Here is a 25,326-nt window from a genome sequence, read left to right on the forward strand (position 1 = left end):
AACAATGGCTACCAACCTGCCTTCCATTGAGGACCTGTATACTGCACGAGTCAAAAAGAGGGCTGGGAAAATATCTACAGACCCTTCACATCCTGGACATAAACTGTTTCAACTCCTACCCTCCAAACGACGCTATAGAGCACTGCACACCAGAACAACTAGACACAAAGACAGTTTTTTCCCAAACGCCATCACTCTGCTAAACAAATAATTCCCTCAAACTATTTACAAAGTCTGCACTACTATTAATCTTCTCATTGTTCCTATCACCCATCTCCTTCCATTTATGACTGTATGACTGTAACCTTGTTGCTGGTATTCTTACGATTTATATTGATTGTTTTCTAATATGATTTGATTGCTTATTTGTACCCTATGGCTATCATTAAGTGTTGTACCTTATGATTCTTGACGAATGTATCTTTTATGTACACTGAGAGCGTATGCACCAAGACAAATTCCTTGTGTGTCCAATCACTCTTGGCCAATAAAGAATTCTATTCTCTTCTCTCTCTCTCTCTCAAATTTTGGAACTTTAGATTCACAACAACTCAAAGGAGGGAAAAAAACAACCCAAAATTACACATTCACCCGGGTGCAATGCCTCAAAATTCCCACTGTGACCAGAATGTCATGGAATTTGGGCAAAGAACGTAGGAATAGTTCAGAGGTGCATTTCTTTCTCCAGGCCTGCACATACATCATGGTTGAAGTTGTCCCACACCTCTATCCCCTCCCAAGCCATAAAAGGTCAGTTCCTCTAGGTCCCATTTTTCATCCCTGTCGCTGCCTCTGTGTTGGCGGCTTTCTAGGATTTCTCATGCCGGTTTGATTTGAGCCTTTTCTATATATGGTCAAGGAGAGTAGAGGGAGTTGTTTTTTTTTACAGGCGCTGCTGCGCTTCCAACGGCCTGCTAACCCTTCTGTTCCACGGCATCGGAAACTGGCTGGGGAACAACTTCCTGTCCTTAAGGAACTCAGGCAGAGTTTCCATAACACCTCATTCCCCAAATTCTGTTCTAAACAGTTGGTTTCTGGGATGCTCAGCTTGTTCAAATTCATCATTCCTGTGGCCAACACATCCATTCCATTCCATTCCATTCCATTCCATTCCATTCCATTCCATTCCATTCCATTCCATTCCATTCCATTCCATTCCATTTATTTATTTATTTATTTATTTATTTATTTATTTATTTATTTCTCCCCCCTCTCTCTCTCTCCTTTTTTCCTTCCTTCCTTTCCTTCCTTCCTTTTTCTTTCTTCCTCTCTCTCTCACTTTCCTTCCTTCGTTCCTTCGTTCCTTCGTTCCTTCCTTCCTATCATCCTTCCTTCCTTCCTTTTTTTTTGCTTGCAATCCGTTCCTGGTTTCTGGCCCGTCTTCTCCTCTGCAGCAGAAATCTCTTATCGTGATGAGCAAGTTTTGAGAAGAAGGTCATTTCCTGAAGAGGAGAACTCACACATTCCAAAATTGGTAGGGTTCTTGTAATAAGTCGTCAGCTACGTTTTATGCATCACAACCTCTAGATTCATTCCGACTTCTGAGTTTAAACCACAGAGAGCCCGTGTTACGGTTTAGCCTCTTCTACAAACCAAGCCCAGGACAGTAGGCCAAAAAGGCCAGTTCCTATCTGTAGTGACTCTGCAATTGGTGATGAGAAGTGATTGCCAGAAACAAGGAAGGTTCTAAGTGTCCAAAATGAGTTTTTTGGCAAATACAGTCCAAAGCAACGGGGGGGGGGAAAATAAAATCAAAGGGATTATTTTATCCTGGGTATAAAGAACTTTAAGAAAGCAACTCAGTATTTATATGCTATCCCTGTATTCCATGAGAAATACCAGGCTGGAATACCAAGGACTGTCTTTCCTTTTTAAATTTTGGTTCCCCCCCCCCACCTCGCCTGCCAGAAGCCCTGTGCTGAATTGCTAAGAGCTATTTTGGACGCCTGCTGAAATTAGAACGCACAACAATTTGTTGGCTCCTTTCTAGACATTAATGGGAAGCAGGGACACCCAGCAATGTGTGCTGGCTACTTTGCACATTTGTTCCATTCCAGGCATGGATGGATTGTGACTTTCATGCTTAGCCTTTCGAGAGGAACTCTTTAACCTCCTGCTGGGAAGACGTTGGAGAGGACTTTTGAAGAGGGAAGCCTTCCACTTGTTTTGACTGATGGCCTTGTCCAACCTGAAGAAGTTCTCGAGAAGATGTGGCTTGGCTCTCCACTTCCTCTCTAATGCCTTCTTGCTACCTTTTCCTTCTCTTCTTTCTTTTTTTCCTCATTGTTTTACAATATATCTTGTGTGATGCTATCACTACCCCCTCCCCTGTGTGTACTTTAAGGGAAAGCAAGGAGAAACTATTCAAAATAGGTAATGTCTACCATTATGAGTGTCATGAGTGGGCCATATGGAAGAAGCCATGGCATCTATCTGTCTGTCATCTGCACCTCTATAACTGTCTGGTTTGGCTCTGCAACCCAACAAGACAGACAGAGACTTCAGAGGGTAGTTAGAACTGCAGGAAAAACAATTGCTACCAATCTGCCTTCCATTGAGGACCTGAATACTGCACAAGTCAAAAAGAGGGCTGGGAAAATATCTACAGACCCCTCGCATCCTGGACATAAATTGTTTCAACTTCTACCCTCAAAATGACGCTATAGAACACCGCACACCAGAACAACTAGACACAAGGACAGTTTTTTCCTGAACACCATCACTCTGCTAAACAAATCATTCCCTCAACACTGTCAAACTATTCACTAAGACTGTGTTACTATTACTATTAATCTTCTCATCGTTCCCATCACCCATCTCCTCCCACTAATAATAATAATAATAATAATAATAATAATAATAATAATAATAATAATAATAATAATTTTATTTCTATACCGCCCTTCTCCCGAAGGACTCAGGGCGGTGTACAGCCAATTTAAAAACACAAGACACAACAATAATTAAAAATTAAAATAATTAAATAGTTAAATAGATTTGGCCGATTTAAAACCCCAAAAATTTAAAATACCCCAATTTAAAATTATTAAGTTGATATTATGACTGTATGACTGTAGCTTTGTTGCTTGTATCCTTATGATTTATATTGATATTGTTTCCTGATTGCTTATTTGTACCCTATGACTATCATTAAGTGTTGTACCTTATGATTCTTGACGAATGTATCTTTTCTTTTATGTACACTGAGAGCAAATGCACCAAGACAAATTCCTTGTATGTCCAATCACACTTGGCCAATAAAGAATTCTATTCTATTCTATTCTATTCTATTCTATTCTATTCTATTCTATTCTATTCTATTCTATTCTATTCTATTCTATCCTAGAGCTGCACTCAGCTGCAAAAATTTCATCTCAGTCCTCAGTCCTTGATATAAATATTTCTCAACCTTAGCAACTTTAGGTTGTGTGGACTCAGGATGGCTGGGCAATTCTGGGAGTTGAAGGCCACCCATGTTAGTAAGGTTGAGACACACTCATCTGTCCAAATCCTCACTCATCAAAAGAACAAGCCAGCATCCTGGTTTTTGTTAAGTAGGAAGGAGAAAGAATTACTCACATCTGCGTATATTTTTGTGCCATATACTGTAGCCCAGTGGTTTGGCTCATTTTTGCAGTAAGCTGGACAGTAAGACCTAAAAGATGAAATAAAGAGATGAAGAATGATTTGAACCACTGGTTTAGTACAAAATGAACCAGTAAGAAATGGAAAAAGGAACCTAACTAGTTAGTTTACTTTATTGTCATTGCACCTTGTACAACGAAATTAAATGCCATCTTCAGTGTATATCATACATAAGAAAAGTATAAAAATAAAACAAAAACACCCATCCTTCACATTCTATACAATTGAATTGAAAACCCCTGATATTACATTGACATTGTTCTATACAGTAGAATTCAATATAGTTACTGCCCTGGGATAGAAGCTGTTTTTCAGCCTATTTGTCCTTGTTTTTATTATCCTGTACCGCCTGCCAGATGGTAATCGTTCAAAAAAAGGGTGCCCAGGATGAGATGGATCTTTAGGAATGTTTTGAACTTTCTTAAGGCAGCGGGAGCTATAAAGCTCTTCCAAGGAGGGCAGAGGGCAACCAGTGATCCTCTGGGCAATGGCGTTAACTAGGAGCTCTTGGAAGCAATGCAGAATTCTACAGTATCTCCATCAGCTTCATCCATTGGGAATTCTGATCATGGTTGGGGTTTTTTGCAGATGTTTTATTATGCAACCTAGATAATATCATCCAGTGCTAGTCTGATGACGTTACCTAGTTTGGGTAATGAAATGTCTTCAAGAAAACACCCAAGCTCAGAGAGCACCAAGGATCACCTCTCATTTCAACCCTGAGCCACAAATATTTTCCTCTATTGGGGTTCTGATTGGCCAACAGCATCTACTGAAGTCAAGCTGTGGGAAGTTCTACCAAACAGCCACATGGATCTGAAATGCCCTATCATAAGGCAGCACTTTCATTTCTCAATTGCCCATAGCAGCAGCTGTTAGATTGGTTGGTTTTTTCCAGCAGAAATTATTACTACCAGTAGTAGCTTCAATGTGATTCTTCCAACAGAAATTCTGAGCAAGCCATCCCTTCGAATAGCCATGACTAGAGTCCCACCACTTACCTTGGGCAATGAGTAGTTGGCTTCTTGAATGGACACAGTTCCTCTACTGTGGTGTAACAATCCAAAGTCTGCACTGTGGAATTAAGAATACATACAAGAGATGTATGAACGTTGGGTTTTCTTTGTAAGGGTGGTCAAAAGGCAAGAATGCACAAGTTCAAAATTAGTACAATTAAGAAGGAAAAAAAAGATACAGTATACCAAGCAATCATCTCAATACGGACTCTGTAGGTTAGTGATTATATTTAATATAGAGTCCTTCAATATATTCAATAGGTTTCATATATATTTATTCAAATATGTGAATAATGTAGGAAGGTCTTTATAAAAGTGAGCTATCGTCTGCACAATGCTAATCTTTACACAGCCTTTTCTTACATCTTTTTTCCAGTACAGCTGTTGGTAAATGCATTAAAGTGTCCTGATGTCTTAGCTTATGCTTGTATTGCCTCGCACAGCGCTCAAGAAATAACTTGAGGACTAAGTCAATTCATCGGTAACACTTAGGCCAGGGGTGTCAAACTCAAGGCCTGGGGGCCGGATCCGGCCTGCGGGATGCTTAGATCTGGCCTGTGGGGCCACCCTGGAAACAGCAAAGGACTGGCCTGCAGCGCCTCTGCCAGTGAAAACTGAGGTCGGGAGGACCGTGCACAGCCACCCCACTCCATCCCACTCCGGCTCCATTTTTTCTGGCAGAGGACTCGCAAAATAAACTAAAAACAAAACAAAAGAAGAAATGTTTCTCTATTTGAGCATGCAAGAAAGGACAGGAAAGGAGAAAGGGGAAGACAAAGAAAAAGAAAGAAAGATGGGAAGGAAGGAAGAAGAAAGGAGAAGGAAGAGGGAAGGAAGGAAGGAAGGAAGGAAGGAAGGAAGGAAGGAAGGAAGGAAGGAAGGAAAGAAGATTATAATGAGAGTGAGGGAGAGTCTGAGGCAGTGGTGAAATCCAATTTTTTTTTTTACTACCGGTTCTGTGGGCGTGGCCTGGTGGGTGTGGTGTGGCTTGGTGGCCGTGGCTTGGTGGGCATGGCAGGGGAAGGATACTGCAAAATCTCCATTCCCACCCCACTTCTGGGAGAAGGATACTGCAAAATCCCCATTCCCTCCTCACTCCTGGGGGAAGGATACTGCAAAATCTCCATTCCCACCCCATTCTGGGGCCAGCCAGAGGTGGTATTTGCCAGTTCTCTGAACTAGTCAAAATTTCTGCTACCGGTTCGCCTGAACCTGTCAGAACCTGCTGGATTTCACCCCTGGTCTGAGGGAAGTTCTGCCTTAGCATTTGGCCACCACAGGTACCCCCAACACGAGTGATGTTGAGCTGGCCACACCCACCCTGGCCACACACACACACCCAAGGTCAAACACAACCCTGATGTGGCCATCAATGAAATCGAGTTGGAGCTTAGAAGGCAGGGAAAGAGTTAAGGAATTTTCAAGGAAGGCATCAACCAGTGGATCCTATAAAAATATTGAGTGCGGAGACATTTCTTTTGCTTTTTCTTTAATCCTGGAGACCTGCCAAAATTACAGGAAAGTGGGAGGGTGTGTGAGTTTAAATCAACAGCTGTTTGAAGTAGCCCCATTTGTCATGTAAAGCTGCAGGGTCCTGGCTGAATTTAAGTCAACTCCAAACTTGATGGCACTGCTTCTGAAATGTCTCGTTTTTTTTAAAATTATTATTATTATTCTAATGCCTTTGTTCGGACAAACAGAAGCCTGCTGGCCCCAAAACAAATCGAAGTTGGGCTGTGTTTTGCCTGGATCATAACCATAACTGGGTGGAAAATTATTGCATTTGGGGAATAAGATCAATTCATATATATATATATATTTTCCTGGGAGATTTCTTGCTTGATATTTCTTGCTGTTCTTAGGACTTTCCTGTGTTTGTCCAAACAAACATCTCGATGATGGAAGAGAAGGAAGACAAACGCAAGAGGAAGAGATCGCTTGACTTCAAAGCAAATTGTTCATTAGGCTGCCTGGTGTGTTGCATTTATGACTACTCTCTTTTTCTTAACACGTCGTTTTTTAGCGGATCATTTGAACGTACAAAACCCTGCAGGAATGTCAGGGAGGGATTCGCTTCGGCAAAGGTTCACATCATGAAGCTTTCTCTTCAAGCAACTTTGCAAAAATACTTTTCCATCTAGGGTTGCAGAGAACCTCTTTGGATTACAGAAACTTCTCCAACACCCCCCACCCTTTCCTTCCTCTCTTTTCCCTTTGGTTTTTTTTTTTTCCCTGAAGAGGTGTGCAAAACACCTTGAGATGAAGCTATCACGAGCTCTTCCCAAAGGTCCTTTTTCAAGAGGCAACTGGACTCACTTGGTTTTTCTTGAAGACGTTTCGCTTCTCGAGTGAAGAGGCTTCTAAGTAGGATGAGAAGCAAAACGTCTTCAGGAAAAATAAGGAAAGTCCAGTTGCCTCTTGAAAAAGCACCTTTGGAACAAACATAATGTGGATGACTGAGAATCTCCAGGGATTGTTGCAGTGGTTACAGTGGTGAAATCCTTCACAAAATCCTTTGCATGGAAAAAGGAGTTGTTTTAAGGTAAGTAGTAAGCTGTGCCGCGTGATTTAGATTCACTAGAAAGCAGGAGGTGAAGAAGGCACAGAAGAGGCTGTACTTCCTGAGAATGCTCAGGAAGATAAATCTATCTCAGCATCTCCTTCTGTCCTACTACCGCAGCACCATTGAGAGTGTCCTGACATACGGCATTCTTGCATGGTATGGGAGCAGCTCTGTAGCGGACAAAAAAGCTCTACAGAGAATCATTAAAACTGCCCAGAAGATCATCGGGCTCCAGCTACCAGCCCTGGATGACATCTTCGAATCTCGCTGTTTGAAGAAATTGCATAACTTTCTCAGAGACTCTTCCCATCCTGCTTACAATCTTTTTGGGTTGTTGCCTTCTGGCAGAAGATACAGAACAATTCAAACTCGGACCGCACGTTCTCTGAATAGTTTTTATCCCAGAGCTATAATTGCACTCAACCATGAACTAAAGGGCCACCATCAGTGAGCTGTTGGACAGGGGTACTTGGGTCTTATTGTTCTATATATCCCTTCCTCTCATTATCTTAACCCTTTTATTTTCTCCCTTGTTTTCTTTTTCTCTCCCTTTCTCTCTTTCTTTCATGACGATATCTCCCCATTGATCTTCTTACTTCTGTCTCCTCATTTAATAGACTAACTACTAGAACAGGATTTAATCCATGGGGATTCTGGAGGAATTGGCACCAATTCTTTCTTCTCCATGAAGAAAAACTTACCTGTGACTTTCGACACAGCAAAACCGTTGGAAGGTTTGTATTTGCTGGCAAAGGAGAAAAAAAAAACTGGCATTAATTCAATGTTTAAGAGGTCATTCCAAAATTAAGTTTCTAGATAACATTACAAGAGATAGAGAGTAACAGTGTCTGCCACTTAAGCAAGACTTCAACTCTTATTCATTGGCAAGCAGAACCAAAGACGCAGCAAAATTGCAGAAAGAGTGCAGAGAAGAGCAACAAAGATGATTAGGGGACTGGAGGCTAAAACATATGAAGAATGGTTGCTGGAATTGGGTATGTCTACTTTAATGAAAAGAAGGACATGGGGTGACATGATAGCAGTGTTCCAATATCTCAGGGGCTGCCACAAAGAAGAGGGAGTCAAGCTATTGTCCAAAGCACCTGAGGGTAGAGCAAGAAGCAATGGGTGGAAACTAACCAAGGAGAGAAGCTACTTAGAACTAAGGAGGAATTTCCTGACAGTGAGAACAATTAATCAGTGGAACGACTTTCCTCCAGAAGTTGTGAATGCTCCAACACTGGAAGTTTTTAAGAAGAGATTGGACAACCATTTGTCTGAAGTGGTGTAGGGTTTCCTGCCTGAGCAGGGGGTTGGACTAGAAGACCTCCAAAGTCCCTGCCAACTCTGTTTATTCTATTTCTATTTCAAATCACGGCTAGAGACTTGATGTAACTAGACAATTTTTGCACATAGAAAATGGGATTACCTGAGTGTCTGAACTCCGTTTCTTACAGACATTACGAAGAAGTCTGATCTTCCTTTCCTAGTAATATCTACTAGGCCTCCTCTGTTATCTAACACTCCAGAATGAATAGCTGCTCGACATATGCTGGATGCCTGGAAGAAAGGAAGAATCCACTTAAGAAATTGCACAAGGATGATATTTTTTTTAAAGCAAAGATAGTGAAACATTTCTGTACATTTTAGGTGTGTTGTGTTTTTTAGCCATTGTGTCAAAAGCCTGTAATGTCACCCAAGGAGAAAGCTTGGCACAACAATTAATTAAATGTAGAGAACATAAAGCTATGGATGATTTATCCAATGATATTCCTCAATTTTTGAGATACCTATATAGTTCATACTATGTTTTCCCAAAAATAAGACCCTGTCTTATATTTTTTTAACCCCGAAATAAGCACTTGGCCTTATTTTCAGGGAGGTCTTATTATTTTGGGGTGCGTGGAGCAAGACGGGGTTCCTCTTGCCGTCTTACCTGATTTCCAGCTCTGTCTCCCTAACCGTAACCAGAGGAAATGGCGAGGACTGGCTGTGCATGCATTTAAATATTTTTGGGGAGGGATTATTTTCATTGGGGATTATTTTAGCGCATGCGCTCAAAAACCCAATTGGGTTTATTATCAGGGAATGTCTTATTTTCGGGAAAACAGGGAAGTAGTGTACTGATGTTATAGCTTTGTGTTGCTAATAATAATTTCCAGTTATTTTTCCATAGTTTATAGGCTGGACTGGAAGGATTGTAAATGTTATAGTTCTAAATGTTTATTTTTTTTAAATCTGTCAATCACCAAAGTAAAGATTTCGACTTTGAAAACCATAACTCTGAAATATGTGGGGTTTTTTTCTTTTTTAAAAAAAACTTACACTTTCATATTTGGGGAATCCAAATACTTTAGCCTTACTGTTCAAGCAACCAGCTGGGCACAGATACCTAGCCAAAGGAATAAAAATAAAAAGGGAACCATTAAGGAATTTTGGAATCTGCCTTCTGTCCAGTGCAAACATTCTCCATCTGGTGCTCACCAAATGTTATGGACCTCAGCATCATTTTAAAGGCCAGACTGAGGAGGATATATCATTCCTGGTGTAGATTTTACCAGCTCTTCCCTTAAGCATTCTCAGCTAATATTTGAATTGGATTCGGTTCATTCAACTGTACTGTAATTAAAAGCATTACGCAGAGGAAGGATGGATGATCCATCTGAGAGAGACAAACTCTCATTCTCAGAGGAGAATGGTGAAAGATTGAAGCTAATATAAGGATGGGTATCCCAAAGGTTTTTTTTTTCCCCAAAGGCAACTGGACTTTCTTTGTTTTCCTTGAAGACATTTCACTTCTCACCCAAGAAGCTTCTTCAGTTCTGACTGAATGGTGGAGAATAGAAGGATTTATATTCCTTGCAGTCATCTTCCTTCCATTCTCAGCCATTCAGTCAGAAATGAAGAAGCTTCTTCTATGACACGGGTGTCAAACTCAAGGCCCAGGGCCCGGATCCACCCACGGAGTGCTTAGATCCAGCCTGTGGTGCCTTTGCCAGCAAAAACGGAGCTTGGAAAAGCCGCTGCCCTAGCGAGCTCCGTTTTCACTGACAGAGGGTTGCAGAAGGCCGTTGCAGCTGAAAACGGAGCTCAGGAGCCCCTTTTCGCGGGCAGAGCGTTCGGGCCATCACAGCCCCCCCCCTCTCCCCAACACAAGTGACATCGAGCTGGCCATGCCAATCCTGGCCATACATCCCCCAGCCCGCCCGCCCCAAGTCAAACACAATCCTGATATGGCCCTCAATGAAATCGAGTTTGACACCCCTGTTCTATGAGAAGCGAAACATCTTCAAGAAAAACAACGGAAAGTCCAGTTTCCTTTGGGATAACCATGACCTGGATGACTGAGAATCTCCATAGACATAAGGATGGGTAGCTAGAACGGGCAAGGAATCATTTCTAGGTCCTTGTTGGAGACAGTCTGAAGCTCCTCTTTTTCTTCAAGAGTTGGAGCTTACGTGAAAAGACTCGAATGGACTGGTTTCTACATGATTTTTGGATTTATAGGCCATCAGAAGGGAATGTTGTGTTTGAACATCGCCACAGGTCAAAGGGTAAAAAGAAAGAAAATAAATGTGGAGCACCTGTTACATGTGGATCCTCGACACGTGTCCCTCATTTTGGTGTCACACTTGATCACTTGAGCTAGAATAATGGGAAGATACACAGCTATGAGAGAAACACTAAAACCAACAGGATCAGCCCTTAAGTAACATTGAGTACAAGCCTGTAATGTCACCCAAGGAGAAAGCGTGGTACAACGAATAATTAAATGTAGAGAACATAAAGCTATGGATGATTTATCCAAAGATATTCCCCAATTTTTGAGATACTTATAAAGCTCATAGTAATGTAGTGACGTTATAGCTTTGTGACGGTAATTATAACTGCCAGTTATTTTTCTGTTTAGAAAATTCAGACCTTGGAATATAGGGTGAGATCTTCCTTCCTTCCTTAAAAGTTTCCAGATTGATATCAAATCCATCCAGATGAATTTCTGGCACTTTCTACATCGTGTGTTTACACTAGTAAACCGAGTTGGCCTATCAATTTATCTAACCCATGTTTATCCCCTCAGCAACTTTAAGATGGGTGGACTTCAACTCCCAGAATTGGCTGGGGAATTCTGGGAGTTGAAGTCCACCCGTCTTAAAAGTTGCCAAACTTAAAACACACTTGATCTAAGGCATGCATTTAACCACAGAAATCCCCAACCCAATTTTTACCAAATAGTCCAATGCTTGCTGCATTTTCTCCTACTTAGCCAAGCAGCAAGGTATCCCCGAATCATCATCTGCAAACTCCCAAATGCTGGAAAATAGAAATACTTTCTTACTCATGTAGGTCAGCTCCGTCGGTTTCTTTTCCTTCGTAGGTTTTACAGTTTTGGGCTGTATTCTGTCAGGAACCTTTTGTAACTCCACTTCATTTGCCCCATCCGTCTCAGGTTTTTCGACTACTTTCTCTTTGGTTAGCGAGGGAAAAAGAGCTGTGTGTTACTACTATTCAAGGCCGTTAGCAAAGAAGACAGGTACTAGGAGTTAAGAATCATTCTTGTGATTTTTGTTTAAACCAGGGGTCTCCAAACTTGGTAACTTTAAGACTTGTGGACTTCAGCTCCCAGAATTCCTCTGGATGAGGAATTCTGGGAGTTGAAGTCCACAAGTCTTAAAGTTGCCAAGGTTGGAGACTCCTGGTTTAAGGAGATTCAGTAATTTTGTCCCCTAATTTCATTTATAGTTGAAACCTGCTTACCCCAAATAAATAAGTGTGAAACAAAGGCATCCATGTGGGCAGAGAAGGGAGGAAGATGTGTCAAAAAAAAAAAAGTCAAGATGGCACCCTACTCATAAGGTTGCAACTGCTATCTTGAGTTTTTAGTCACCTATGGACGCCTTAGACAAATCAGGAAACGTTCAATTTGGGTTTTCAGGAAGAAGGACTCTAAAAACTGAACGTATTGTGGAGAATTAGCATGGTAGATCTATCTTGATCAGCATTTGAGCAGGAGGTTTACATTAAGCTAACATGAATCTTAGCTAGGAAGAGATGAAATGGCTTTCTAATAGAATATGCCACCCAAATTTATACTGGAGCAAATTGTTCCTTTCCTATCTCAACAACTTTCTTCTTTTCTTCTGCAAAAGAGGCTCCAGACTCTACTTTCTACCCTACTTTCAGCCTGCTGTATAATTTCTTGGGAATTTCAGGAATTCGCATTGGGCTGCCTTGATTGCTGGAAGAAGCAGAAAATGCTACTCCTGGTGTTTGCTGTGAGATCTATATTTCTATTAATTTGCAATCAACTTAGATGCCCATATCTTAGTCTGGAAAGCTCCAGAGAAGGAGTTTCCTCTTCTGTCCTCCTGTGATGCAAACCTTCTTCAGGTGGCCCATCTATACAGCTAGGGATGTCCACCGAATCCAACCATTTACTCAGAATGACTCAACAAGCATTGCATCATCACAACACAAGATGCACCCATGCAAGGTTGCAACCCAACTCAAAACAAGCAGAACAAAGGTAAAGGTTCCCCTCACACATATGTGCTAATCGTTCCTGACTCTCGGGGGCAGTGCTCATCTCCGTTTCAAAGCCAAAGAGCCAACACTGTCCGAAGACATCTCCGTGGTCATGTGGCCAGCATGGCTAAATGCCAAAGGCGCACAGAACACTGTTACCTTCCCATCGAAGTGGTCCCTATTTTTCTACTGGCATTTTTATGTGCTTTCGGACTGCTAGGTTGGCAGAAGCTGGGACAAATAATGGGAGCTCACTCCGTTACGCGGCACTAGAGATTTGAACTGCCGACCTTTCTGATCAACAAGCTCAGCATCTTAGCCACTGAGCACCAGGATCAATGTTTGCCCACTAGATCACATACCTTTATGACAGAGGTTAGCCTGACACCCTCCTCCATAGCTAGGTGGGCATTCAGAACAGGATCTGCCATTTTTATAGGGGGCTTCTCCAATCCAGTTGCCTCTGAAAAATTAACACAGAACGTTCCTTGTTATCTTCTTTCATCCTGTGTTAGGCTCGCAGCCTACAAAATCATCTCTGGGGACTGTTTTAGGCCTGGTGCCTGACTTGTTATGTTCTCAAGACCTCTGATCCATGAAAAAAAATATATAACGTTCACACTGTAGCTATGCTTTGATAGATTACTGTTAATATGGGAACATTCTGCCTCAAAAGTATAGGTCAGGGGCATTCTGATGAGAACTTTGGCAGATGAAAGCACCAAAGTTATGCCTCAAAACCAACCAGGCATTAGCCTTCACACCAGTTCCCCAAAACCATTATTCAAGGCCGCGCCGATTTCTTTCTCCCAAATCCCTTTGGGTGGGTATAGGACACCCATCTGAATGCTCAAAGTTCTTTTCTGGTCAATGACTTCTTCCAGTTGAGAGTGACTCCCAGGTGTCTTCCAAGAGATGAATAAATATTAGCTCTTGTGTATGACTGAGAAACTTTGGCAGCATCTGGGAACATTAGCTTCACGTAGTGCTTGCCTCATGCTAAGCTCTCATCTTTAATGGGCAGAAGTCACTCGACACTTCATCTGTCTTTTCAAGATTGAAAGGAACTTTGTCCCTGACCCATCAGGGACCCGTCTGTTGTCCAAACATCTCAACCAGGAAAAGCAACCATTTTGATACAAGCATTCAAAAATACCAGTGGTTAAGCAAAACTTAAAATCAGCTGGCTAAAATTTTAAATCCAAAGAACCTAGAAATATGCTTTGTCGTGTTGGAATTTCTCCAACCAGTCCTGATATTCTAATATTTTGGGCACATCCCATGATCTAAACTTTAAGGTTGTGGTCATCCAACACGTGAAGCCAGGCTAAAAAGGGTTTGTGGTGCAATGTGTCGTGGGAACCTAACTAATGTCTTAACGAGTCATGTGAATATCTTAAGCTACCATGTTAAGCCGCACCATGGAATCTTGGCTTGGGTTTCCATATTTTGGTACGCAACAGTTGTGCTGGGTGCATCAAGAAGAGGTCTTGGGAAATGTTGACTCACCAGACATCTTCTTCATGACCAGTTTTTCTTATTACCTTCTGGAAGGAGGCTTTGTGGTATCCAAAGCACAACATCCAGATTTAGTCACAGTTTTGTTCCATATAGCCGAGGTGGTGCAGTGGTTAGAGGTGGTGGTGGTTAGAGTGCAGTACTGTATGGGTAGATATATACCTTCTTTTGAAAGAAATTAGAACTGCAGAAAAAACCATGGCTACCAATCTGCCTTCCATTGAGGACCTGTATACTGCAGGAGTCAAAAAGAGGGCTGTGAAAATATTTACAGACCCCTCGCATCCTGGACATAAATTTGTTTCAACTTCTACCCTCAAAACGAGGCTATAGAGCACTGCACATCAGAACAACTAGACACAAGGACAGTTTTTTCCCAAACGCTATCACTCTGCTAAACAAATAATTCCCTCAACATTGTCAAATAATTTACTAAGACTGTATTACTATTATTCTTCTCTTCCTTACTAGTATCTATCTCTTCCCACTTATAACTATAACCATGTTGCTTGTATCTTTTAATTTATATTGTTTTTATTTGTTTCCTAGTACGATTTGATAGCTTATTAGTAGCCTTGACTATCACTAAGTGTTGTATCTTTTTATTCTTGATGAATGTATTTTATTCTCCTTATGTACACTGAGAATATATGCACCAAAGACAAATTCCTCTGTGTGTCTGATCACACTTGGCCAATAAAGAATTCTATTCTATTGAGAGCAGGCAACAGAATTTCACTTGTAATGGGTGCCAGTGTCCTCCCAGTAAAAGAAAATGACAATATAGAGCCTTGATGGTACAGTGGTTTAATGCACCCTGTTATTAACACAGCTGCCTGCAATTTCTGCTGGTTCGAATCTCTCCAAGGCTCAAGGTTGACTCAGCCTTCCATCCTTTCTAAGGTAGGTGAAATGAGGACCCAGTTTGTGGGGGCAATAAGCTGACTTTGTATAAATATATACAAAAGAATGAAGGCTATTGCTTAACGCATTGTAAGCCGCCCTGAGTCTCCGGAGAAGGGCGGCATATAAATCAAATTAAAAAAAAAAAAGGTTATCTTATCTATCTCATTATTTGGCTACACTTTCAACGCAAAGCCACAGAGACTGTTCTCCTGTCTCCCCACCCTGTAGCCTTACTTGGGGGAATAGTTGCAGACCAAATACACCGCATTTTCCCACACTTCTCCCCACACGTCCATCCTCTTGCAGACATTAATGGCGCAGCCGATTTTGTTGGTTGTAGCCCAGACCACCTGGAAAGAAACACAAGAAGCAAATCGGTTGAAAGAAATTACCCGGGCTCAATTCGTCTTGCGCTTCAACATATTTTCATAGCTCTGCCCGCCTGAGTGGCAAGCTTGAGGTAGGAGAGGAAAGCCATCAGTTCTAAGACTCCATTTCAGCCGCTGCAGGCCTTACCTGTGTGTAATGTGTACACATGGGTCCTGTACATCTGTCGGGACACCAAGGGTTGCATTCGTGGGGATATGGGTAGGTGTAATCTTTTACTTCGTCGTACCAAGACTGGACGTGGAAACTCGGAGAACGATACCTAAGGTAAAAAATGGGAAGAGGTTCTAGTGTAACAAAGAAGACCATCAACCAGCTCTTTGCCCAGGGTGCCTAGCCAGCTATAAACCAGGGGTGGGCTGCTCGGGGTTCGTAGGGGTTTGGGAGAACCTCTAGTTAGATTCTGTGCAGTTCGGAGAACCCCCAAATTCCACTCCTGGCTGGCCCAGCCCACCCCTCCCCTCCCCTCCCAGGAGTCCCCATGTGGCCCATTTTGGATGCAGGTAAGTGCAGGGCGCATGCAGAGGCTTGAGGAGGGCGAAAAACAGGTCTAAAGAAGTTTGGGAAATGGGCCCGTTTCTGGCCTCCAGAGATTCTCTGGAGCCTGGGGAGGCTGTTTTTGCTCTCCTGGTGGCTCGAGGAAAGCCTCCAGAGCCCGGGGAGGGCAAAACACCTCCACTGTCATGGTGCAGGAGGCCGACTAAGCCACACCCACCATGACCAGGCCCACTCAGAAACTGGGCAGAGAACCCCTTGCTAAAATTTTTGAAGCCCACCCCTGCTACAAACACATAAGCTTCTGTATAAATGAGTATGTGTGTATGTGTGAAGGTGCATACCCAGATGCATTGTTTGTGTTTCAACATCAAGATGAATGTGGAAGTCATAAAAATGGGCTGAAAACAGGTACTGAAACCAAGCCAAACATTCAGCTAAAACCAGGTTGCCAGCCAGTTCTTCCCATTAGGAACTAGCAAAAACACACGACTGCATAAAAGAAAGCATACATTCTTATGATTACAGCAGGGCAGGCTGAAATGTTCAACCAGGATTATGTCAAGTACATTCCACTGGTCAAACATACACATACCATCTCAAGATTTGTAGCTTGCTGGAGCCTGCAGGCTTACCTTCCCCAGTGAACAGCCAAATTCTGGCCGATGGATGGGAGGAGGCTGGCAGGTCCATGATCCCAGATGCATTGGTGAGCCCAAGATTCAGCTGATCTCTCCAGTTCTTCGTCCCATCTCTAAAGAAGACAATAGGAGGAAAAACACTAGTAGGTCAACCTATCTAACGTCAACATCTCAGATGTGTGGACTTCAACTCCCAGAATTCTCCAGTCAGACTATGCACACTGAGGGATTTGGGGAGTTGAAGTTTCCACATCTTAGAGTTCCCTGGGGAATTCTGAGAGTTGACGCCTGCACATTTTAAAGTTGCCAAGGTTGAGAAACATTGCTCCCACATGTACATAAAATTAGTAATAAAACGTGCAACTCCGTGTTTAGCAGGGTGTTAAATTTGAAACAGGCCTTGCTGGATCAAAGTTGTTGACTTGTTTCTTGGCAGACTTTGAAGTCAACATGGCTTTTCTTATCCAGAGCATGACAGTGAAAGATTTTTCTCGCACATTCTTTAAATTAGCTGAAATTCAGACTGGAAATATGGGGGCTATAATTAGCCAATTTTCTGCAAAGAGCAGTTCTTGGGGCTTACAGCCTTCAAAGGAGTGGCGAATCCCCCCAACACTTTGAAACAGAAAAGACTTAAAACTTTCTGCAGGCTGGGATTGCTAAACTCTGCTAGATAGATATGAACGCACTTATTTTATTTATTCGTGAGTTGATTGGGCTCATATGCTGTTCCAATTGCTGACAACTTTTATGAAGGGGGGATTATGAACCAGCCGCAGGAGAGCCTACGTACAGCTGGTTTTTCAGCTAAATCTTTAGGAGTTCTTTTTATATTCTGTAGGATCTCCAGCAGAAGGAAAGAAAAACCACACACATGAGGTCAGGCTACCGAGCAAAGCCAAACACGAAGAACTAACTAGGCGGGACAAGTAAATAGACACTAACCTGAAGAGTCCTTGGCTGTAGAGCAGAGCTGGAGGGGTCACAAATGCCAAGAAAAATACATTTATTTGGCCTCCACACTCATGTTGACTTTCCTAAAAGCAGCGAGATTGTTCCTGGTCTTACAAAAGATGGAACAAGCGCTGCTCAGGAGGGAAATGGGTGCCGTCGGCCTACACAGGGGTTGTAAGAAGGGGTAGTTTTGGAATTCTTGTCCCAGGAGATGGAGGCACCAAACGGACTTTCAAAACACAAGGACATACATTTTTGCTCACTTCTTTTCCTAGTATCAGAAGGTTGAGTGGGGAAGTTGGGTCTTCCTGGACAATAATCCTAGCTCATCAAGGATTATGTCGTAACTCATTAAAAAAAACAATCGAGGAATCCCCAACGATTAAGAACCGTCAACCCAATGTTAAGACATATTAGACTGCAATAAAGAACGGCATCACTCTGAATTGGCTTTGCACTACTGTAAATATTGTATTGTAAAGCCAATTCAGAGTGAGGTCATTCTTTTTTCTGGAGTCCTTGTGAATAAGTAAACTTGTTCCTTCTGTAAAAAAAAAAAATCCCTCCCCGATCAACTTCTGAAAGTACTTTTGCTACTACAGTGAAAGCTTCTACATATGCTAGGTGAGGAATTCTGGGAGTTGAAGTCCATGCAACTTCTAGTTACCAAGGTTGAGAATACTGGCCTAAATTCATTTAAGGTCCTACATCCCAAAGTTAGAATATCAACTTCACTTCTTTGGTTCAGCCCTCGGATAGCTATAAAGTTCCTTGTTTAAGATTTTGAATTACTAGAATAATTGGATCCAATCGTTTGACTCATAGCAAGCCATATATCAATGCAGGCGGGTATAATCAATCTTAGCTCTGTGGGATCCTGCCTTTATATTTAGAATGGATCTGGTATCTTGTACAGGCAGAGAAAACATTCTGTTCTTTCCTTATACACACATACACACCCGCTCAATCTCACATTTAATGGACAGTTGGCTTTGCATGAAATCATCTTTAATTCATATTTATTGGCGTCTGGAGAAGTGGGCCTACGTCAGAAGAATGTTCCGTCAAAAGCCTTTGCATGGTCACATAAACATGTGAAAATCTTTGTTTTTCTTTTTTTAAAAAAAGTCACTAGGAACAACACACACACAAACTTCTGAGAAAGGATTCCTGCATTCTTCTCTTGCTGACAAACCTAGAATGATAAATAGCAAACGACTGGGAATATTTTGAAGCTAGAAATGTGTGATTTATTTATTTATTTTCTCTCTCTCTCTCTCTCTTCCAGTCTCTAGATCTTTAAGTTGCTATTTGTAAAGAAAGGAGCTCTTTTTATAGTAAAATGTTCTCCGTACGTTTGCCATTTTTCCATTCCCAATTCTCACAAGAGAAGCCTGAGAAAGAGGGGTCAGCATCATCTCACAGGGTTGGTTAACTGGACGAGGATGAAGAAATGAAAAATAGAAACATATAATACCGCAGAAGCCATGTTTCTCAACTTCAACAACTTTTAAGATGGGTGGACTTCAACTCCCAGAATGCAACCGTGAAAAAAATATAGACATTAGGGTTCTTTTCCTAAGGAGCAACGTTGAGCGTTCAAGCCTAGAAAGGGCTGTTTTTGGACTGTTTTTGGACCCTTCCAACAGATGGTTCCTTTCTTATTGAAACGACTCAAGAAACTACAATCTGAGTTTAGGATTTTAGGAAAGGCTTAGAGGAAAGATTTCTTGCTCTGGAATTTGGGATGAGTAAGTGTCCTCAAAGGAGGGTGGAACAAGGTTAAACTCTAGGCTACGTTGATAGATGGAATGGCATGGCATGATTCACAAGTGCCTCTTCTTGAGAATTCTCTTCTTCTCACAGATGGAAGGATCCAGAATGCTATATGGGACTGTCCTAAAAGAGTTACTCACCAGAAACTGTCCATCTGTCTGTCTGTCTGTCTGTCTGTCTATCATCCATCCATCCATCCATCCATCCATCCATCCATCCATATCTATCTATCTATCTATCTATCTATCTATCTATCTATCTATCTATCTATCTATCTATCTATCTATCTATCTATCCAGTGGTGGGATTTAACAACCGGTTCTCTGCCCTAATGATTTCTTCCAACAACCAGTTTGCCAAACTGCTCAGAAACTTAACAACCGGTTCTCCCGAAGTGGTGCGAACTGGCTGAATCCCACCACTGTATCTATCTATCTATCTATCTATCTATCTATCTATCTATCTATCTATCTATCTATCTACCTACCTACCTACCTACCTACCTACCTACCTACCTATCTATCTATCTATCTATCTACAGTATCTATCATCTATCTATCATCTATCTCTCTACCTTCCCTTCACGCTCTCTCTCTCTCTTTCTCACACACACACACCTATTTATTTATCATCTACTTCTCTACCTTCCTCTCTCTCTACCTAATCTATCTAGTCTGTCTATCTATCATCTATCAATCTATATTTATCTATCTGCTCTCCATCTGTGTGCTGTCTTGCTGTCTATTTTCCACCTAATTTATTATACTGTTAGCTGTTGAGGTGTTCTGTTAGTTTACAATAAAATTAAACAAAAAACAGAGATATTGAAACCAAATAGATAGAATGATTAGAAAAGAATAAAAATCTATGATTAAAGCTTGGGTGCTCTCATCCCCAATACAGCATGCTAACTTCATCTGCATTTCTCTTTCTTGTTCCATCCAATGTTACCAAAATGCTGTACAGAATCAGTATATCACCGATTGGCTATGGATTGATGCACATTCCTCAATTTTGAACTCACCATGTATTCCATGTTGGATGCTGAAGGGTAGACTTCCCCTCTCAATTTATTATGAAGCATCAGGATTTCGTTTTGGTCATTTTTGGAAATTGATCTCTTGGCCCTTGAGTGCGGTTGCCCATCTTGGTATCGATTAAGGAGGTTTTCCAAGTGGGTGGCATTGGGCAAGAAGAAACAGTGGATGCCATGAGTTAGGAAGAGGAGGAGGGATGGCGTGATGAGCCAAGGAACGGTAAGACTCTTAGCCATTTTCTGCTTGGTGGAAATGAGAGGTGTGCAAACAATACTCTTCCAAGGGAACACTTCAGCAGTATTCTATAGACCTATAATACAAAAATGGGGGGAAATATTATTTTGAGTCCAACAATGAGCAAGCTTTCCAACTTATGAATCAGGGGTGAAATTCAGCAGGTTCTGACAGATTCTGGAGAACCAGTAGCGGAAATTTTGAGCAGTTCGGAGAACTGGTAGCAGATACTTTGAGTAGTTAGGAGAACCGGCAAATACCACCTCTGGCTGGCCCCAAAGTGGGGTGGGAATGGAGATTTTGCAATATACTTCCCCCAGGAGTGGGGAGGGAATGGGGATTTTGCAGTATCCTTTCCCTGGAGTGGGGTGGAAATGGGGATTTTGCAGTATGCTTCCCCCGCCATGCCCACCAAGCCACACCCACAGAACCAATAGTAACAAAAATTGAGATTTCACCACTGCTATGAATGGTGTTCCTTCAAGTTGTTTGTTTCCTGTTCTCTACTCATTCAAACAAAAAGCTTAGAACAGGGACAGGGACTTACCTTTACTACCAGTTCGCAATGGGGCCGCGCACATGCTCTTCTGCACATGCGCAGAAGTGTCTGGTCCGAACTGGGGGCAACCCACCACTGAACAAGGGGGTCTAATTTTAAGACTTGTGGACTTCAACTCCTAGAATTCCTCAGCTAGGAATTCTGGAGTTTGAAGTCCACAAGTCTTAAAGTTGCCAAGTTTGAAGAACCTTCTCTTAGAATACTGTATTTCAGGAAGATGAACCTGTTGCTCTATGTCTCTGGGCCAGTAAGACAAGAGATAGGTAGAAGATTCCTTCTTGAACAAAAATGAGACGTGTACCAGCATAATACATTTCACAGGTGAGTGGGGAAGAAAGAACAGAATGGTCTAATACAGAGCTTCCTAAACTAAGGTAAATTATACCCCAAACTGGATAAAAAGTAGTTAGCAACAACCCAACCCAATTTCAACAGGGGCATTTAAATTGATACAAAAGGGATTTACCTACATTGGGTAAAAAGGACTTTCTGATAAGCGATTTGAGGTAATGTTTGGGAAGCACCCAAAAGGAGGAGGACAAGTTAGGTCTATATACTCAGTTTAAGATCTTGAATAATCTTAATCTCAAGCTTGTTGGTTTGCAAGCAGACACCCACTGGAGGACGAGCTTGATAAATACTACCGTGTCCCCAGAATCTAATTAATGGCACCTTGGACCTTTCCAAATAGAAGTTAGAAGAGGTCAACTATGAGCTGTGAGCTGTGTCTTTTTGGCAGCAAAGGAGAACAGAAGTTTTGCCAGTTCCTGGGGATCTCCGGCTGCATAAGCAAGATGTCACCAGAAATTTCAAAATTGGTGAGAGTCCCATCCGAAGAGGGTGCGTCACAGCTTTCTGCACAAGTTTATTTATAGGCTCCTTTGTTAAGGAAAGGAAAGGAAAGGAAAGGAAAGGAAAGGAAAGGAAAGGAAAGGAAAGGAAAGGAAAGGAAAGGAAAGGAAAGGAAAGGAAAGGAAAGAAAAGAAAAGAAAAGAAAAAAGAAAACTCTGCCTTCTGGGCTAAAGTGATGTTGCAGCCCATTTTCCCCTATCTTGTCCCTCTAGGAAGAGCAAAATGGTCTCCTAGCCATTCATGCTCATCCAGATGTTTGGCATTTGATTGAAGATGATGGGAGATGAGGTTCCATTTGTCCCCAGTGCAATGGGTGGAACTCATGGAAAATCAGTGGAGATAACACAGAAGTTCTAGCTCAAACATCTTCAAAGCATTCATCCTAGCTCCATTCTTGATGAGGGCTCTACAGTTTTCAGTCCCAAGTCATTCAGCATCCAAAACTATCTCTGATTTCTCCAAAGATTTTCTTCCTCTTCTGCAGAGTTCCAGATGTTAGAGATTTCGGGGGTGGCATCTCTGAGCTAATAATTATTTTTTTTTTGAGATATGGTCTAGATTTCTGGTTGGGTTTGGGTTTTCAGACTCATTGCTCTTCAAGAATCAAGCACTAAGGACTCCAAAATTCAACCCTAAGTGACCAGTATCCGCTTCTCTTGGTACCTTGATCTTCATCACTCTACAGCAGATTCAGTGGACACAAAGGGGTGGGGCTCTGTTCACATAGACGTGGCCCTCATCTCAGTTTCTTTCTTTCTTTTTTTATAAAGACTCCTTGCCTGCTATCATTCCCCCACCCCCACCCCCTCCAGCCATCAATGCCTCTGCAGCCTTTTCACGTCCTACTTGGAAAAGATGTCTTGGGAATAATTTCATCCTCTTTTAATGAAAGCATGGTTAGTCACTTGGAATGTGGGTGTAAAGGAATATTTTCTAAATCAAGACATGATCAGTCAAGAAAGATGCAGGAGAATGCCAGGAGAATGTGGTCTGGAAGACCAGACCTTCATATTCTCCTCTCAGTGGCCATTTTCCAATGAACATCAGAAACTAACTCCCATCTAGCATTTATGTGCAGTTCATTGAACGTTCTTGGGAAGAAGGGGAAATAAATTGTATTTTCCATCAAGTTGAGTGAGGTGAGTAGAAAACAGCTGTGAAACACTTTGCAGCAGGGCGTTAGTCTCTGTGTTGGGTCCAAGCCAGGAGAAAGATCTACCAAGGATTATAGAAACCAAGTTTAACAGAGAAGATCAACCAATGAATGATCTCGTGGAAGGGACTTCTTTTAGAACCATGAATCTCAACCTTGGCCACTTTTAAGACTTGTGGACCTCAAGTCCCAGAATTCCTCAGCCAGTAATGCTTTAGAGGAGGAATGTCCAACCTTGGCCACTTTTAAGACTTGTGGACTTCAAGACTTCAAGTCCCAGAATTCCCCAACCAGCCATGACCAAGGATAGACACCCCTACTTTAGAGAAAGTTGGCACTTCCCAAACCCTGTTCAAGTTCGTAAGAAAACTTCACTTAGATTTTGGCTAAGACTCATAAATGTTGTGGTAAACACCCCATCCTTTTGTTGAATCTTCTTTCCTGAACAGAGAATTCAACTTACTTCTACTGTGCAGCAATGAAATGGTGTTTCCTTTCCCTCTCTGCTGGCTGAGAATATTTTGAATATGAAGATAGTTTTGTTTTAAATCTGAGCCTTTCCCAGCTGGCTGGCTATGATCAAGGCTGGCATTTTTGTACATTCAAAGCAAACATTAGCAAGAAACATTTCGTACTAAGCAACGCGTTTAAAACAGCAGGAGTTTTTTTTTAAAAAAGAGAGAGAGAGAGAGAGAGAGAGAGAAAAGAAGGTGGAATATTACTCCCGCCCCCCTCCAAGCCCCATTGAGTAAACCTCTTTAAAACTGGTTCCCTTCAAGGGCCTCCTGGCTTCTACACGCTGTGTGGCGACTTTCAGCGTGATTCCCATGGATTGTCTCCAAAATCCAAAAAGTACAGATAAATCGAGGCAGCTGACATTTGATCTTCCCCCAAATTATCCAGCCTGGTTTCTCAAATGATGAATCTTGGGGGCAACTACAGTCTTAATCTCGTTTTTAAAAAGAAAATCTCTCTCTCTCTCTCTTTCTCTCTCTCTCTCTCTCTCTCTCTTTCTCTCTCTCTCTCTCTCTCTCTCTCTTTTTCCTCCCTCCCTCCCTCCTCCCTCCCCCTCTCCCTCTCTTTTGTTCTTGTAAACTCTCCTCCTCTTGATCTCTTCAGCCCTTCCCACCCACTCAGCTCCCGCCCAGCAAGAGGCAAATTTGCTGCGGCTAACCTCAAGCCGCTCCGTTGGTAGACAGTCTGACCCACTTTGGGGAACAATTCTGACTTTCAGAGTTAGGGGGCTTATAAATAGATGCTCTTCTGCCAGGCACCCACAAGGCTGCCCTGTAGTCTAATCTGCTCACAAGCGTCCTGCTTTTACAGCGTTTACACATACACACACACAATATATATATATATGTCTATGCACAAGCACGTACGTATGCACACACTATATATGTGTATGTGTGTATGTAAATGTATATGTGTGTGTGTATACACACACACACACACACATATATATATGTGTGTGTGTGTGTGTGTGTATGTAAATGTATATGTATGATTCAGTGGTGGGTTTCACTTATCTTTGCTACTGGTTCGCACGCGAGTGCACACACCATTTCTGCACATGCGCAGAGCGTATTTGATGACATCCGGGCAGGTGGGCGGAGCCTCCCGCTACCGCTGCTACTGTTTCGCCCAAACCGGGGCAAACCGATAGCAACCCACCTCTGGTATGTATGTACACACACTATACATATACTCTACACACACACACACACACACACACACACACACACACACATACATACATGCATACATACACACACTATATATGCAATGTATAAAATCATACATATCATACACAAACACTATATGCATACATACACAAAACATATATTAGCTCTTTCTGTCTTTCTCCTTCTTGTGCTTTCTCTCTCTTTTCTCCCCCTCTCTCTGTTTCTCTCTCTCTAAGGTACATGTGCCTTTGGAAATCAAGTCCTTCATGATTTCTGAGAAGCCCAGAGGGTCCAGAGCCCCCCATATATCAGGGGCAGGTCAGCTGTGTATCTAATGGAGCAAACCCCCAGCAGAGAATTATTTTCCTCTCTCTTTCCCAGT

The 25,326-nt window shown here is 42.1% G+C and overlaps 1 protein-coding gene across 1 annotated transcript in view; it reads right to left on the minus strand.

Moving 5' to 3' along the window:
- CRISPLD2 (cysteine rich secretory protein LCCL domain containing 2) overlaps window positions 1–25,326 on the minus strand; it is a 35,641-nt gene that overhangs the window by 4,811 nt on the left and 5,504 nt on the right. The window contains exons 2-13 of the mRNA XM_034426551.3: window positions 20,449–20,771; window positions 16,689–16,807; window positions 15,688–15,820; window positions 15,406–15,521; window positions 13,110–13,210; window positions 11,561–11,689; window positions 10,809–10,869; window positions 9,550–9,616; window positions 8,654–8,784; window positions 7,926–7,969; window positions 4,647–4,719; window positions 3,580–3,655 (exon numbers count right to left, since the gene is read on the minus strand). Coding sequence (XP_034282442.2) covers window positions 3,580–3,655; window positions 4,647–4,719; window positions 7,926–7,969; window positions 8,654–8,784; window positions 9,550–9,616; window positions 10,809–10,869; window positions 11,561–11,689; window positions 13,110–13,210; window positions 15,406–15,521; window positions 15,688–15,820; window positions 16,689–16,807; window positions 20,449–20,697 — 1,299 coding nt within the window. The 5' untranslated portion in view covers window positions 20,698–20,771. The remainder of the gene's footprint in view (window positions 1–3,579; window positions 3,656–4,646; window positions 4,720–7,925; window positions 7,970–8,653; window positions 8,785–9,549; window positions 9,617–10,808; window positions 10,870–11,560; window positions 11,690–13,109; window positions 13,211–15,405; window positions 15,522–15,687; window positions 15,821–16,688; window positions 16,808–20,448; window positions 20,772–25,326) is intronic.

Source organism: Pantherophis guttatus, chromosome 11 (genome assembly GCF_059756535.1).
Source record: "Pantherophis guttatus breed Tessera chromosome 11, ASM5975653v1, whole genome shotgun sequence".
NCBI lineage: Eukaryota > Metazoa > Chordata > Lepidosauria > Squamata > Colubridae > Pantherophis > Pantherophis guttatus.